This window comes from Dicentrarchus labrax, unplaced genomic scaffold (genome assembly GCF_905237075.1).
Source record: "Dicentrarchus labrax unplaced genomic scaffold, dlabrax2021, whole genome shotgun sequence".
Classification (NCBI taxonomy): Eukaryota; Metazoa; Chordata; class Actinopteri; family Moronidae; genus Dicentrarchus; species Dicentrarchus labrax.
Window position 1 is genome coordinate 14,209,073 of NW_026136702.1, and position 13,332 is coordinate 14,222,404.

At 38.6% G+C, this 13,332-nt stretch overlaps 1 protein-coding gene across 1 annotated transcript; it reads right to left on the minus strand.

Annotated features, from left to right (window-relative positions):
• Positions 1-1,244: 1,244 nt before the first annotated feature.
• LOC127351128 (G-protein coupled receptor 26-like) lies at positions 1,245-6,421 on the minus strand. Its single transcript, XM_051378377.1, has 3 exons — positions 5,248-6,421; positions 4,207-4,320; positions 1,245-3,186 (listed from the first exon to the last, which is right to left on the minus strand). Exons 1-3 carry the CDS (start codon positions 5,916-5,918, stop codon positions 2,910-2,912), a joined length of 1,062 nt encoding a protein of 353 aa, XP_051234337.1. The 5' UTR covers positions 5,919-6,421; the 3' UTR covers positions 1,245-2,909.
• Positions 6,422-13,332: the final 6,911 nt, after the last annotated feature.

The window sequence follows — 13,332 nt, forward strand, 5'->3', positions numbered from 1 at the left end:
TGTGCACAATTTGACAGCCGCCCCCTTTTACTACACGGTCAGTTAAAAATACATATATCAAAGACATCTAGCTTTCCAGTACTTCTTTGCTTCTTCTCTCCTTAAATTAAAGTACATTATTAGGCACATCTGAGCTTCAGGTAGCTGCTCCCTTTATTAAAGAGATGGAATCCCTTCAGTATACGAGATCCATTTTCACAAATTTTGCTTTCATAGCTCACAAAACACAACAAACGCTTAGCATCCAAAATCTCTAATGAGGAATTTTACTTTATGCAGGATTTATTTTTTTTATGGGGACAACTTTGACTTTATGAGGCTGGGAGAACCACTCTTGGCCTGACATCAGGGCTGTGTGAAATCAGCCACTCGTCTTGCCAGCCTTCCTCCTCTGCTTTCTTGTACTTCCTACGCGCTGTGGCTTAATCACAAGGTCCGTACACAGCATTTCGTGTACGGTAGGTTTGTGTCTGCCTCTCACCCACTCACTGAGTCTCCCAGGGAGATAAGGTATACACACACCTCCAGACTGGGGATCCTTCCAAACTTTCTAAATACTTTCCACTAATTGTCCTTGGCTGGCGTGCTCTGTGAATACAGTGATGGTAAATGCAGCTTTCCCCCCCTTGGTGAATAATAAAAACCAATGGAGGCAGCTTTGATGGGTGACATAATTGTTTCATGTATTTGACAGAAACAGACTAGATATTGTTTCAGGCACTTGTTTCAGGCACAAGTGCGTAAAGGGAAAGAAGGACGTTAACCAGAGAGTTGATGACAGATGATAGAAATTTGGTTTCTGATGGGGGAGAGGAGGATGGATGATGATGATTCCCAGAATCTCTTAGTACTGTCACAGCTGCCTAAATTGGTGAGGTAGTGCCTACTTTCCTCTCTTTTTCTTGATTCCTTTTCTTCTTTTCCCACTCCTTCTAGAAGCTCTGCAATTAAGAAAGCTTTAAACTCTCAGCCCTGATGCTTTTGTTAAAAGTCTTTGTTCTGCTGCCAAATCAACTGCAGCAGTGGTGGGTGGAACACATCTTAAATGATTTTTCAAATTAATTATTCCTTCTCCTTGACTTAATCAGCGTGGGAGAATGAAGGTGTTAAGATTTGGCAGACTTGTCTTTTGGTAAAGCATTGTTCAAGTAAAAAAAACTGCTGAACTATCTATACATTATTTCAAGTGATATAGCAATAAACACAGACAATAATAAATGTGTGAGAAGAAACTTGGGGAGGTCTTAAAATGTCAAAATGCACAGCATTTATTGCAATGTAATCACAAACGTATTTAGCAAAGATCAGACACAGTTTTGACAAAAATAAATAGATCTTATACCTTTAAAGGCTTCATACTGTCACAGTAAAGTAAAAGCACAACATCCTGATTTTCACAGCCGCTCATATGGCATGAGCTGGAATGTTAATTCACATCACTGAATAGTTGCTACCACATTCAAATAATATTTTACCCTCTTTTGCCCGATGTAACAATACAACATGGTGGTATTACAAAATAAACATTACTTTAAATTTTATTACAATGTGACCAAACTGCATAACAGGCTCTATCATCACGCTTAACCACAGCACAGAATACCAAGCAAATGACAGAATGTGAAAGGTTTCCTCTGTTGTGTTTTGATTAAATCAGAGAGCTCATAGTCTAAAAGGCACTTTAGAACTCAGGCCTCACAGCTACAACATACAGTAATTCCATCTGTGCGATGCACTGCTGTGCATGTGACATGACTGTATTGTCAAAAGTCCTCATCTGTTTCATATTATCCCTTGAACACACACACTACTTCATCTAGCCAGAGTATCATCATTGAGGTCAGAAGTTATGCTTGAATACTTATCAAGACATCCAGCCATTCAAAACTAAAGGCCCAAACAGAGATATTTTTAGACCATATAATTTACAACTTTACTGACATGAGGTAATGAAAATACTCTTGCATTAGTGCATTACTAATTTGACCTTTAACAGCATCAGGAAATGTTAAAACTTAAGATTTACTGTAGTTGTCTACTGCTTGTCCACATACAAGAACTGCTAATCAATTTGGGAGTGATAGCAGGCTCCTGTGTCCTGAACTTTGGAGATAGGGCTACACTAATTCAGTTTGTGCCTTTAATGACACAATTAACAAATAAATCACCATAATGGTGATTTCCATATTACAGAGCCTATTTGACACACATTTACCAGTATGCTACAAAATCAACTCATAAGAAACTGTCACTCTTTGCAGAAAAAGACTGACTATTACACGGAAATACGTAATGCCATTACAGTCTACACACACAACCTACAAAAGTGGTCGACTATTCTTCTTTAAAGAATAAGGCTGATGATATTCTTATCAATGAATTGATCCAACTGACAATAATTGTGTAAAAAACGTGTAACCAAAGCCTGGTATAGCTGATTCCCCTGTGCCATGCACCTTTGCTGTCATCGTTAAAAACACATGTAAGAGCCACACCATTGCATTGGGTGACATGTCATGGTCAAATTTGGTTTATTTTTAGTTAATCCCATGTCCTAATGGTCTAAATATTCACTAGTGTACCAAATTTAGTCCCCTACAAAGGCATGCTTTCCTCCTGTTTAAGGAACGTGCAAAATACTGCCGTGCCCAGCTGGACGGACTTTTGCATCACTTTTTGGTCTTTTCATGAGATTTGCTGATAATAAGAAAAATATAGAATATCTTCAGCCTTGTCCTTCAACAATAATCAGGTGACAAGCTTGTTCACTCTGACGTTACACCATCCCACAGAGGTCAATCTACTGTCATACCCCTGTTCTCATGAGTGTTAACTTCAAAGTAAGATGTCAAATCCAAGACAACTTTACCACGGCAAAGTACCCTAATTGTCTCTGAAAGTGATGACCTTCACTGGCCAAGTGGCTTGTTGGTAGGTGGTTGGATGTTGTTGGTTGTATTGGAGTTGGTGTTGCTCCTCCCTGCGTTGTTCTCCATCCTGAGAGAAGAGGAGTTGAGTGGACTTCTCTTTAGGACTTTGTTAGCCAGAAGGCTGCAAGTCTTCCTGTACTGGTGACGCAGCAGTGAGTAGACAAATGGATCGCTTGCTGCCTTGCTGTATGCCAAACATTTGGACAACACACCCCAGTGAGGGCTTATAGGTCCTGGGTAGAAGAGCTCTACAATTCTACCTCAAATAAAGCAAAAAGAGGAGAAAAAAAGTCAAACACCATCCATGAGCAAATTGCAGCAGTTGAGCCAGTTCTTAATTAGGTGTAATTGGAGTGGAAGACATGTAAAGGAAACTATCCTCCCCCAGTGCTGTAATATTGTGAAAATGTCATCATTTCACTTCACTGAAATGTCATCACTGTGTTGGGGAATGTGAACTGATGGGTGTCACTTTTCCTGCTTCTGGTTAAAAACATTTGAAAACGTATCCAATGCCTGACAGTTATTTTGTCCTAATAAATTAAATCAAACAAAAAAATCAACAGGAGCATTGTTTTGTTATTATTAGTTTGATCTCCTTAAGTCTAACGTGTCTCAACACCACAGAGATCCTAATGTGCTTCCTTTCTATTTCCATACCACAATTCTAACAGCTTTTGACAGGTTGCCACCACTAATACTGGGGCTAATACTAATGAGAGCCAGTGATATGATCACAGACTCATTTGTAATCTCTCTCTCTCTCTCTGTCGCTTTCCCTCTCATCTCCTCAGTAATGGAGGCTCAGGGACAAGGATTAGAAATGTGTGGAGAACCAATAAGCTATGACATTATGAAAAGGAAGCAGATAAAAATGTTTAAAATGTTACCAGATAGTAAGACAGCATTGAAAATAATTATCGCCACCTGTATTCAGGCGATAAGCCTAGTATAACCACATTAGCAGCCACAGCAAGGTAAGTGAAAATCCAGAATCCCTCTGTCAAAGTCTTGGGAGAGTTGTTCTACTTATTAAGCTGAATGAGGAAGATAATTTAAAGCATTTTTTTTATTGCTGAGATAAGACAAAATGTCCAGAATTTAACTGTAGTTCACTCATGTCTTATGGATGTTAAGCATTTCTTTTTCAAGACAGGAAAAGGCCACCTCTACACGTTTTGATGTTACTGTACATGGTGTTAAATACCTCACACACACATGCATTATCCTTCACACACACAAAACCCCACATACATCATTAAAAATCACTGCTCACCTTGTAATGACATACGGGGTGAAGCACACCACAAATGTGCCGATGAATGTACTGATCTTCTTGGTGGCCCTCAGCCTCCTCCGCTTCTGCTCATCCAAGCATTTCTGGCGCACACTGCCAAAGCACATAGGTACCATTATCTACCCAGGAGGCATGATCAGAGACATGCAGACATAATGAAGCAGTCCATGGAGAAAACATGTGGGATGGATGTGAAGAAAGCAGTGAACTGTGTGCTGCTATCTCTGAGGATTACAATGGGTAAATTTCACACTGCACAGATATCAATTATGTAAATGAGGAGCGATTCAAAGTTTAATTATTTGACTAAATCAGGATGGAGAGCAAATGATTGAAGCGCAGAACATGAGGAAGGCCTTGCTGACCTTCATGAGATGTGATAATGTAAACACTGACTGCCAGCAAGCTTCAATCATCATCAGCGGAGCACTTTAAATTCATCACATAGAGGAAAAAGTTTTGTGAATAGTGTATTTTTTAGTTCAACGTCTGCTTTTGGCAGGATGCAACTATGCATACATAGTGAAGAATGTACATCACAAGTTCCACAATCCCAAGGGACGTTTTTTTTTTTTAAAAAAGCTTATTTTGTCTCACCAACTGTTTACAATCCTAAAATATTATTTAACTTAAAACTATAGAAAACTGAGAAAAGCAACAAATCCTTAATCTGAGCCACAGAATGTTTTGAATTTTTGAGCATCAAAACTGCATTTTTCTGTCCATCAACTAATCCATTCAGCACTGTTTGCAGTGCAGAAAAAAAGACAATCCACCACCATCACCCCCTGTTAATGTTCTATATGAAAACACTAAGTGCAGCTTTTCTGGCATTATCTATTTGCGTCTTGAGCACAGAGTGTCTTAACCTTCACTGGCGCATTTTGCCACAGGATCAACATGCCTTCTGAAATATTTCACATAGTAGACAAAATGACATGGCACAGACAGTTCAGTGAACGACAAATGCATCAAAAGGACAAATGGATTAGACTGAATGCATCTCATATGGTTGTTTACCTGGGGTGAATATCCACAAGCAGAACCAGCGTCTGCATAGTGATCACGTCAATGCGTTTACAGTGAAACCGTGCAACTTTCAGCACTTTCAGATACGTTACACACAACACGATCAGCGTGAGGAGGAAAGTGAGGGAGTGCAAAGCCACGGTAAAAATGATAAACTGCGTCCCAGTTCCCTTCGCCCTGACATTGCAGAGAGTACACGATGCGTAAAGGTGGTGGTACCCGACCCAGGAGCGGCAGGTGGCCACTGTGGAGAAGCAAAGTGAGTGTATCCACGTGTATCCTAGCGCTATGACTGCATCCCGGTGCCGTATTCTTGAGTGGTAGCTCAGCGGGAACACCACCGCCACCCATCTATCGATGCTGAGAGCTGCCATGCTGAGCATTGAGTTTGTGGTGAGAAAAGTGTCGAGGAAACCAACAATTTGACAGAAGCCGCTGCCTCCGGGGTGGCCCGTGGTGATGAGCCCGACCAGAGTTAGTGGCATGTTGGACACGCTTAGCAACAGGTTGCAAAACGTCAAGTTGAGAATAAAAAGACCGGGTACCTGTTTGCGGATCTCCGGGTTGTACAAAAAGCAGATCAGCACCACGACGTTGGACAGCAGCGACACGATAATAATCCCCAAAACCAACACGGAAGCAACTACGTCCGCCGCGTCCATGGTGCTTCCTCTCAAATATAAAGACTTTTGATGAGTGCATCCACAGTCTTGATGCAAACTGTCATGAGTTGCAGTCACAACATATCCAACACACTGTCATGCTTACCCTCCCCTAGCACCACATGTCTTCAGTAAACGAGACGGTCCCTCCAACAGCGTCCACGGTTAGGTCACAGGCAATTCACAGACGGAAAGCTCACCTGGTTATTATGAAGGAATTTAGGAAGTCCGTTTCATGGGAATTGGGTCACAGCAGAAGGCTTGCTCTAGTGAGGCGCTGCGGTAGTTTTCAAGCACCCTTGTCATGCCGCTGGTCTCACAACTGAGGGTTTCCTGGCTGCGCAATTGCGCATTGACATGATGGCAGCTTTGAAAAGGACACAAAAGTACTTCAAGCTGTCGGTCTCTCGAGCCACTTATATTGTCTTCTCTGCCAGAGTCTAAAGCGCGCTGGTGTACCCCTGTTCAAAAATAGCTTTTTAGTGTAAAAATAGAAGCACGACGCACGATTGCGTGGCTGGTGGTAAGGCTGATGTCACGAGCATCACGTTGAACACAGCAGTTTTGGTAATGAGATGTTTTGTGTAAGTAATACGTAGATCAGGTTCGTGAATATTAAAATGATACATCATTTCTTTTTTATTCATGTGTGTATTTATTGACGATAGAATGGATCACATCCCCATCACTTTATTGGAATTAAACACTTAGAGTTTAATCCACAGCTCAGGCATCATTGCGATAGAGGGAGACCCAGAGCCTCATCAGTGCCGTGTTCAGAGCCTTATATGGAGCTTTAATGGAGGCAGAGGTCTACTGCATCCAGATTATTACTACAGCAGCACCTCCACCTCTGGCACACACATTTACTGTGTGTGTACATGCTGCAGCCTTGTGAGGGAGGGCATAGCCTATTGTATTGCATGGAGTATCCAAAGTGCCTCCAACACATTATAACAGTTGATGCTGAACCTGGGTAGAGGTGAGCTGACACACAAAATTCAAAATAAAAGAAAAACAGTGTAGGGCTGGCCTACACATTGGTACACAATATATAAAAATATATTTTTTAGGATGCAATGATACATTTAATGTTTGTTCTAATGTATATAAGATCAACAAACAATGTGTGTTTGATTTGTGTTGTGCAATTTTGAATCCTATTTTATTACATTCATTGTACTGTGTTTATTAGTGAACAAGACACATTTTTAATATTTATTTATTTAAAGATTTAAATATTTGACTTAAATTAATGATAAAGAACACTAAATTAAACTGAATGGTAACTTAAAATGGCGGAGTTGATTAATTGTGAAAAACGTTGATCTACACACTTTTAGAATAAATAATACATTTTACTGAATTGAACTTAAGTTGTTACTTTCAATCTGTTAACACTGATTTCCCTGAAACAAATTAGCTTCTACATCAGTTACTTCATTTTGAACTTATTTCAGTTACTTAGTACTTAAACTCAAGGCAATCAGGGTAAAGGTCAGTAGGGTCAAAAAGTGATAAATAATAACCAGTGGTGGTAAAAAGTATTCAGCCATGTATTCAAAATCTTAAGTAAACATACATAAGTTTCATGAGAAACAAAATAAAACTAATATGTTATTTCTCATTATTATGGTTGAAAAACATCTGAGCAGAATTTTAATGTTGTAGCTGATGGAGGTAAAACTAATTTGAACTACTTTATATACTGTTGGATGGTTAAATCTAGCAATATATCATATTATATAACCTGACAGTTAATGCAAAATCTTGGGCTGCAAAGTAACTAGTAATTAAAGCTGTCAAATAAATGAAGTAGAGAAAAGGTATACAGTTTTCACCTCTGTAAATGGAAATATGCAAGTACAGTCTAAGTACCTCAAAATTGTACTTTGGTACAGTACTATATTAATTACAGTCTACCACTGATAATAACAGATCATATGGCTGTGATTGCAGTTCACTACACATACACCCTTCACAGTAACCTTGCTGATAACTAAGTAACTTGCACTGGTTCTAAAGTGTGATGCTTCAAGCATACTTCATGTAACTCTGTTTTATAAAGATAACACAAATCCCACTTTTGAATTACATGCTGTTTTCCATAGCAAGTAGAGCTTCAGTGATGCTCAGAAGAATTACATATTCAAATCATGTCCTCTTTTCAGTTCAGTTACCAAACAAGTGAAATAACATTTCAGATGGAAAACAATTTAGGCTGCAGCAGTCTCAGATGTTAAATTTCAAATTTCCATGTCTAGTGTCAGAAGGCAGTAGTATTGATAATTGTGCTGTACTTCAAAGGTTATATGAGATTTTTAAATGCTATTATAGCAGCAAACTAGAATGTCAATCCCTTTGCCTTTGTGTTTCTATCCTAGACTGTCTGTGCTTTGTTTACAAATCTGACCACGTGTGCATCTAAGTCTCTCGGTGTACAAATAAAATGGTGAATTAAGGATTTATTTTGACCAAACCAGTTAGTGGTTGTTGGATCAGTGGAATGACTAACAAAGGTGACTTTTATTTTGATTCTTTCTACTTCGAATTAAGTTATGGTGGTATGATATTATGCAAGGTAAAAATACCGAGCGATAGCAATGTCATGGCTGTTTCTTGCCTATGTCAGTAGGGATCCTTTCCATAAGGCTGACAGACACATATGAACCTCTAAGCAAAAACAACCATGGCCATACTTTCACAGGTGCATTTGTCCCCAACAGTCCTCAAGGATTAGTGAACACAGTAGCCATAGCAGCCTGTCTAGTGGCTATTTACTCATCTAACTCAGTGAAATAAGAGTATTTTTTGACCAAACCACGGCTGGTGATAGTTACAAAGACAGCGGTAAGACTAATATAACAAAATCTGTTTTGGTTGTATTTTTTATGGTATTATTTTTGTTTCTGCCCAGTCTGAATTGTGTTTACCTGCTAGGTAAAATTATTGATTTTGTCAATGGACTCTGGTCTACCGTAGAACCCATTGTTTTGGTCTGAGATGCTGGTGCTCTACTGCAACATCTAGTGACAGGTGAATTTTGCATAACCTTTATGTTTTTTTAATGGAAGACAGTATGCATACTTTTCACAAATGATCGAGAGCATTGTGCAATTTACAATTTTTGCCAAAAACACTGCACAAGCAGGCAATGGATAGTGTAGTATTTTTTTGTGATTTGCCCTAATCTAACTCCTCTCCATGCTGTAAACTCCACTGATATAGTGCTCCAGTATAGAACAAATTTGATACAGGTCAGGTTTCATGTCCGAGGCAGAGAGGTAAGATGACAAGTCTGCTGTTCGTCGAGCTGATGGGAGAAGACATAACTTATTTTCTGTCATCCTGTAGTCATCCTGTAATTTGTTGTGGTTGGTGGGATCTAGTGTGTAAACAAAACAGAACAGAATGAACTTACAGAATGAGCCTTTTCATGTGAAGACTTTATGACCATTATATTATATTAGTCATTTAACAGTTTCTACTTTCACCTATTCTTTGAATACAGAATAGACTCATTTACCACTGTCACAGACAACCATACATCTGAGCTCCTTGAAAATTTAAATTAACATGCTCAATGAGACCCCCCACTAAAGATGAAAGTTAAAATTACTCATTTGCAAAAAAAAAAAGATTTTCCTCACATTAGTTCCAGGAGCAAAATTAAAAAGCATGGATGTGATCTATAGTGTTTAATTGAAAAAGATTTCTCCACTGTCTAGCTACAAGGATAATAGAAACCAGTCTATTTGTTATAACAGTGGTCACATGAGCAGCTGTCTAGCCATCCTATAAATTATCAGTAATGACAAATTGACAATATTACACAGATTTTTTAATTAATTCCAGAGAGGGAGAAGTTTTTAACTTCTGCCCTTTCAACATAGTGAACGAACAGATGGTGAAACTACATTGGATTTTTTTTTTACACAGCTTCAAGTCTCTGTAGGGCTCCCCTTAATAGGATAAAGTTCAACTTCATTTGCTTACAGACTTTGAGTTAATGAAAGGTTACAGCTCCACACGGCCACACATATAATCCTCAGAAAGTCTCTGCAGACACAGGTAAGTTATTGCAAACGCATTCCAATCCCAGTCTCCTTTTATACACTTTGGTAAATAATCTTTCATTACAGTCAGACATGGCCGATCAAAAATATATCTAAAGATCATTTGCAGCTACAGAGTAAGATAGAAAGCTAAATATGTCTTTGGTACCATCCTCTTTTAGAAAAAGGGAGATAATAAGATGAATAATGATAATAATCTGAATTAAACACAATCTGAACAATTATACAACTAAAACAGAAAAGAGAAAACAAACAAAAACAATCAATCAAAACAGAAAATATGTATAAAACAAAATCTATATATATTATATATCAATTATACATATAAAAGATATACAAAAACAAAACAAAAGAACAGATAACACAACAAAGGAAACCAGCCCTATTAGTAGTTAGATCAGTTCATTCATCCATCGTTTTGTATGTCATTATGCTCCAGGAAATAATAAAAAACAATGTTTGTTTTTCGTGAAATAGCTTACATTTTACACAGATTGTTTTCTTCCAAGAGCAGGATTAAGAGGCACATCTTTACCAATAATCTGACTGTTCAGATCCAGAACCCTTTTCCCAAAAGCAGAATATCTGTGGGCACATGCAATAAAACAGAGACCCCTTCTGGTTATGACATGCATACATGTGTCGGGAATATTAGGATTAAGGCTGAACCTGGAGTGATGTAGTGTCTGCTTAGCCATTTATATTGTAGTAATTTGGAGTGTGTGAGTGAATCCACTGGCTGGGGATGTGAAACAGGAAATGCATGTTTCATTATCTGGGCTGCAATAGAAGTGAATGGGGAACAGAACAAATATTTGTAGCCTATAAATGGATAAACAGGCTTACATGTTGTCTGCCTCTTCAACCTGGAACGACTTGCAGACAGAAAGATTTGCTTAATCCCAATTATAGCTTTTATAAATTTAGTTAAAGGCTTGGAGGGTAACTCAATTAGAGTTCTGCTTCCTCAGCTAGACCTGCTTCCTCCTGTCTGTCTTGGCATATGATTTTCTGAGCCAATACTGTGTGTTTTGTTTTACATATTTTAATGTTTGTGTGTACGCTGTTCAGAATAATGTTGATGTTTTTAAACTTTACATTGCTGCTGTCTTGGCCAGGCCTCCCTTGAAAAAGAGATTTTATAATTTCAATGGGACATGCCTGGTTGAATTGGTTAAATTTGATAAACAATTATAATGTAATTTGAACATACAATCGCCTACAGAGCACGGAAGTCACGCTTGTAGCCTATTGGCTGATGGGCGTCACCTGTTTGCAAAACGCTTCATAGTAATTGGCTCATTCACAGCTGTGTGGCTGGTATCATCCAATCACATTCATGAATGTGCATAGCGCGGACATTACAACTGTCAGTGTTTACCAACATCGTTGACCGTCGCAGCTCAGCTGACACCGTCTTCTTGTTGTGGAGGAATTCATTAAAGAGTTATCAGCTGGTTGTCACACAGCCAGGACAGATGGTGAGTTTTCCCTCGTTTGTTGTTGCCTCTGTTCAGACTCAGGTCTAAGCTAAGTTTCTGCTACCTGTGCTTTCTTTCACTGGTGAGAATGACATAGCTTGTTTTAGCTCAGGTTGCATTGTTGTTGGCTATTTCTCAGTTCAGCCTCAATGCTGTTGCTCTTCAGATATATTTTATTTGCAGTATTGGCATTGCATGTTTGCAAATGATATACTGCTGGCTGTTCAGTTTTTGTTGTGCTGCTCAATCTCTGTGTATTCAGGTGCATTGTATCTGTATTCATTTGCATTGATATATTAAAAAAAGAAAAGAAGGTTAATGGTAATTAAATTGCTATTGTCCAAATTGATAAATATGGCCTGATTTTGGGCATATTTTCCTCTGGCGGTTTTGAGTTGTTTTGTGGTTGTTTGCTATTTGCTCTTTCATGCAATTTAGCTGAGAACTAGACTAGGACTGGATGAGATTTACTCAAACATTAGGTTCTTCATATTAATTGATTGATTTGATTTATGGATTATTTGACATAGGACAAAAAACAACAACAAAAATCCAAAGGATAACTATGTACTATGTATTGGGTTATTTCCAGCATGGAAACACAAGACATTCAAGATAAAAAAAACTAAAAAACAACATAGTCCTGAAATCCACAAGCACAAATCACAAAATGTAAAATACCTCCATCAAAACTAACAAGAACAGCTAAAATAATGTTGCTGCAAATGTAATCTATTAATCTGTTACCCTGTTCCATAAAAAAAGTCCTAACCTGACTTCTATAAGGCCCTCTTATATTTAAAGACTTGATATGTAAGGGAAGGCCATTCCACAACATGGCATCAGTGTATAAAAGAGGAGCTTCTGGCTACATTCTTCACTCAAGGCACTTTACATGAATTCACCCTGGCCCTATAATAGTGATACTGAGTATGGACCATTGTTAACTGAGAACACAAGTACTGAGGAGCATACCCACTGATAATATTCAGCTTTCACATAAATCTTCCCTGTGTTGAAAATCACTACCCTGATTATAAAGCCTGTTCAAAACGCTTTGAATAAATTTAAAATGCCTGCTGGTCGAGCTGAAATTCTTTAAGCAGTGACATTTTTGGAGGTTTAAGCTTTCCATGGGCCGGCGAGCAAACATAATGCAAGCCAGCATTTACAGACCCCACGATTCAAGTCTGTTCTCAAGATCAAGTTGTAGTCAGTCACATGTTCTGCAAATAAAACAATATCATCAATCAGCATTGTCTGTTTTGTGTAGTGTCTCTGATATTGAATCGTCTGCTCAGCTGGACATCTCCTGTGTCTACTTGCAGAGTCGCTGCTTCATCAACCTTCAGTAGCAGATTCACTTTCTCTGCCATGCTATACAGTTTGAGGAAAAGTTGATGCCATGCAGTTTAACACTAAAGCTAGACTCATAGTTATTCCCAAACTTGGAATGTCTATGTTATTATTCAGTCATAAGTTACACTCAATTTGGACATGACAACTGAACGTCAAAGTCTTATAGTTATGTATCTCCCTTCCTCTGCCAGTATCACTCTTCAACACCTGTAAAACCGAGCTTACTGTATACGTCTAACTAGAGTGCGCTCCTCTTTTTAGATGTACGCCACCACCACTTTCATCTTGAATTTACTGTAGATCCAAAGGCTGTGGTTTTTGTGTTGGCTGAACCTCAAATAGCTGGTTGTATCTTGGCTGTACATAAATTCTTGCAGCCATTCTAGGCTCAGTTAATCGTGCTCGCCCATCTGCTTTGATGTCCTTTCTCCGGTAATGAGTGTGACATCGCTGTACACGAGCATGACAGTAAGCAGCTCCCAGTAGTTTTTTAAATGA

Excerpts from the sequence above, each read along its gene's own strand:
- LOC127351128 (XM_051378377.1), bottom strand. The coding sequence starts at position 5,918 with ATGGACGCGGCGGACGTAGTTGCTTCCGTGTTGGTTTTGGGGATTATT. Across the intron at positions 4,321-5,247 it reads CTTGTGGATATTCACCCCAG|TGTGCGCCAGAAATGCTTGG; the intron begins GTAAACAACCAT and ends GTGCTTTGGCAG. Across the intron at positions 3,187-4,206 it reads ACCCCGTATGTCATTACAAG|AATTGTAGAGCTCTTCTACC; the intron begins GTGAGCAGTGAT and ends TATTTGAGGTAG.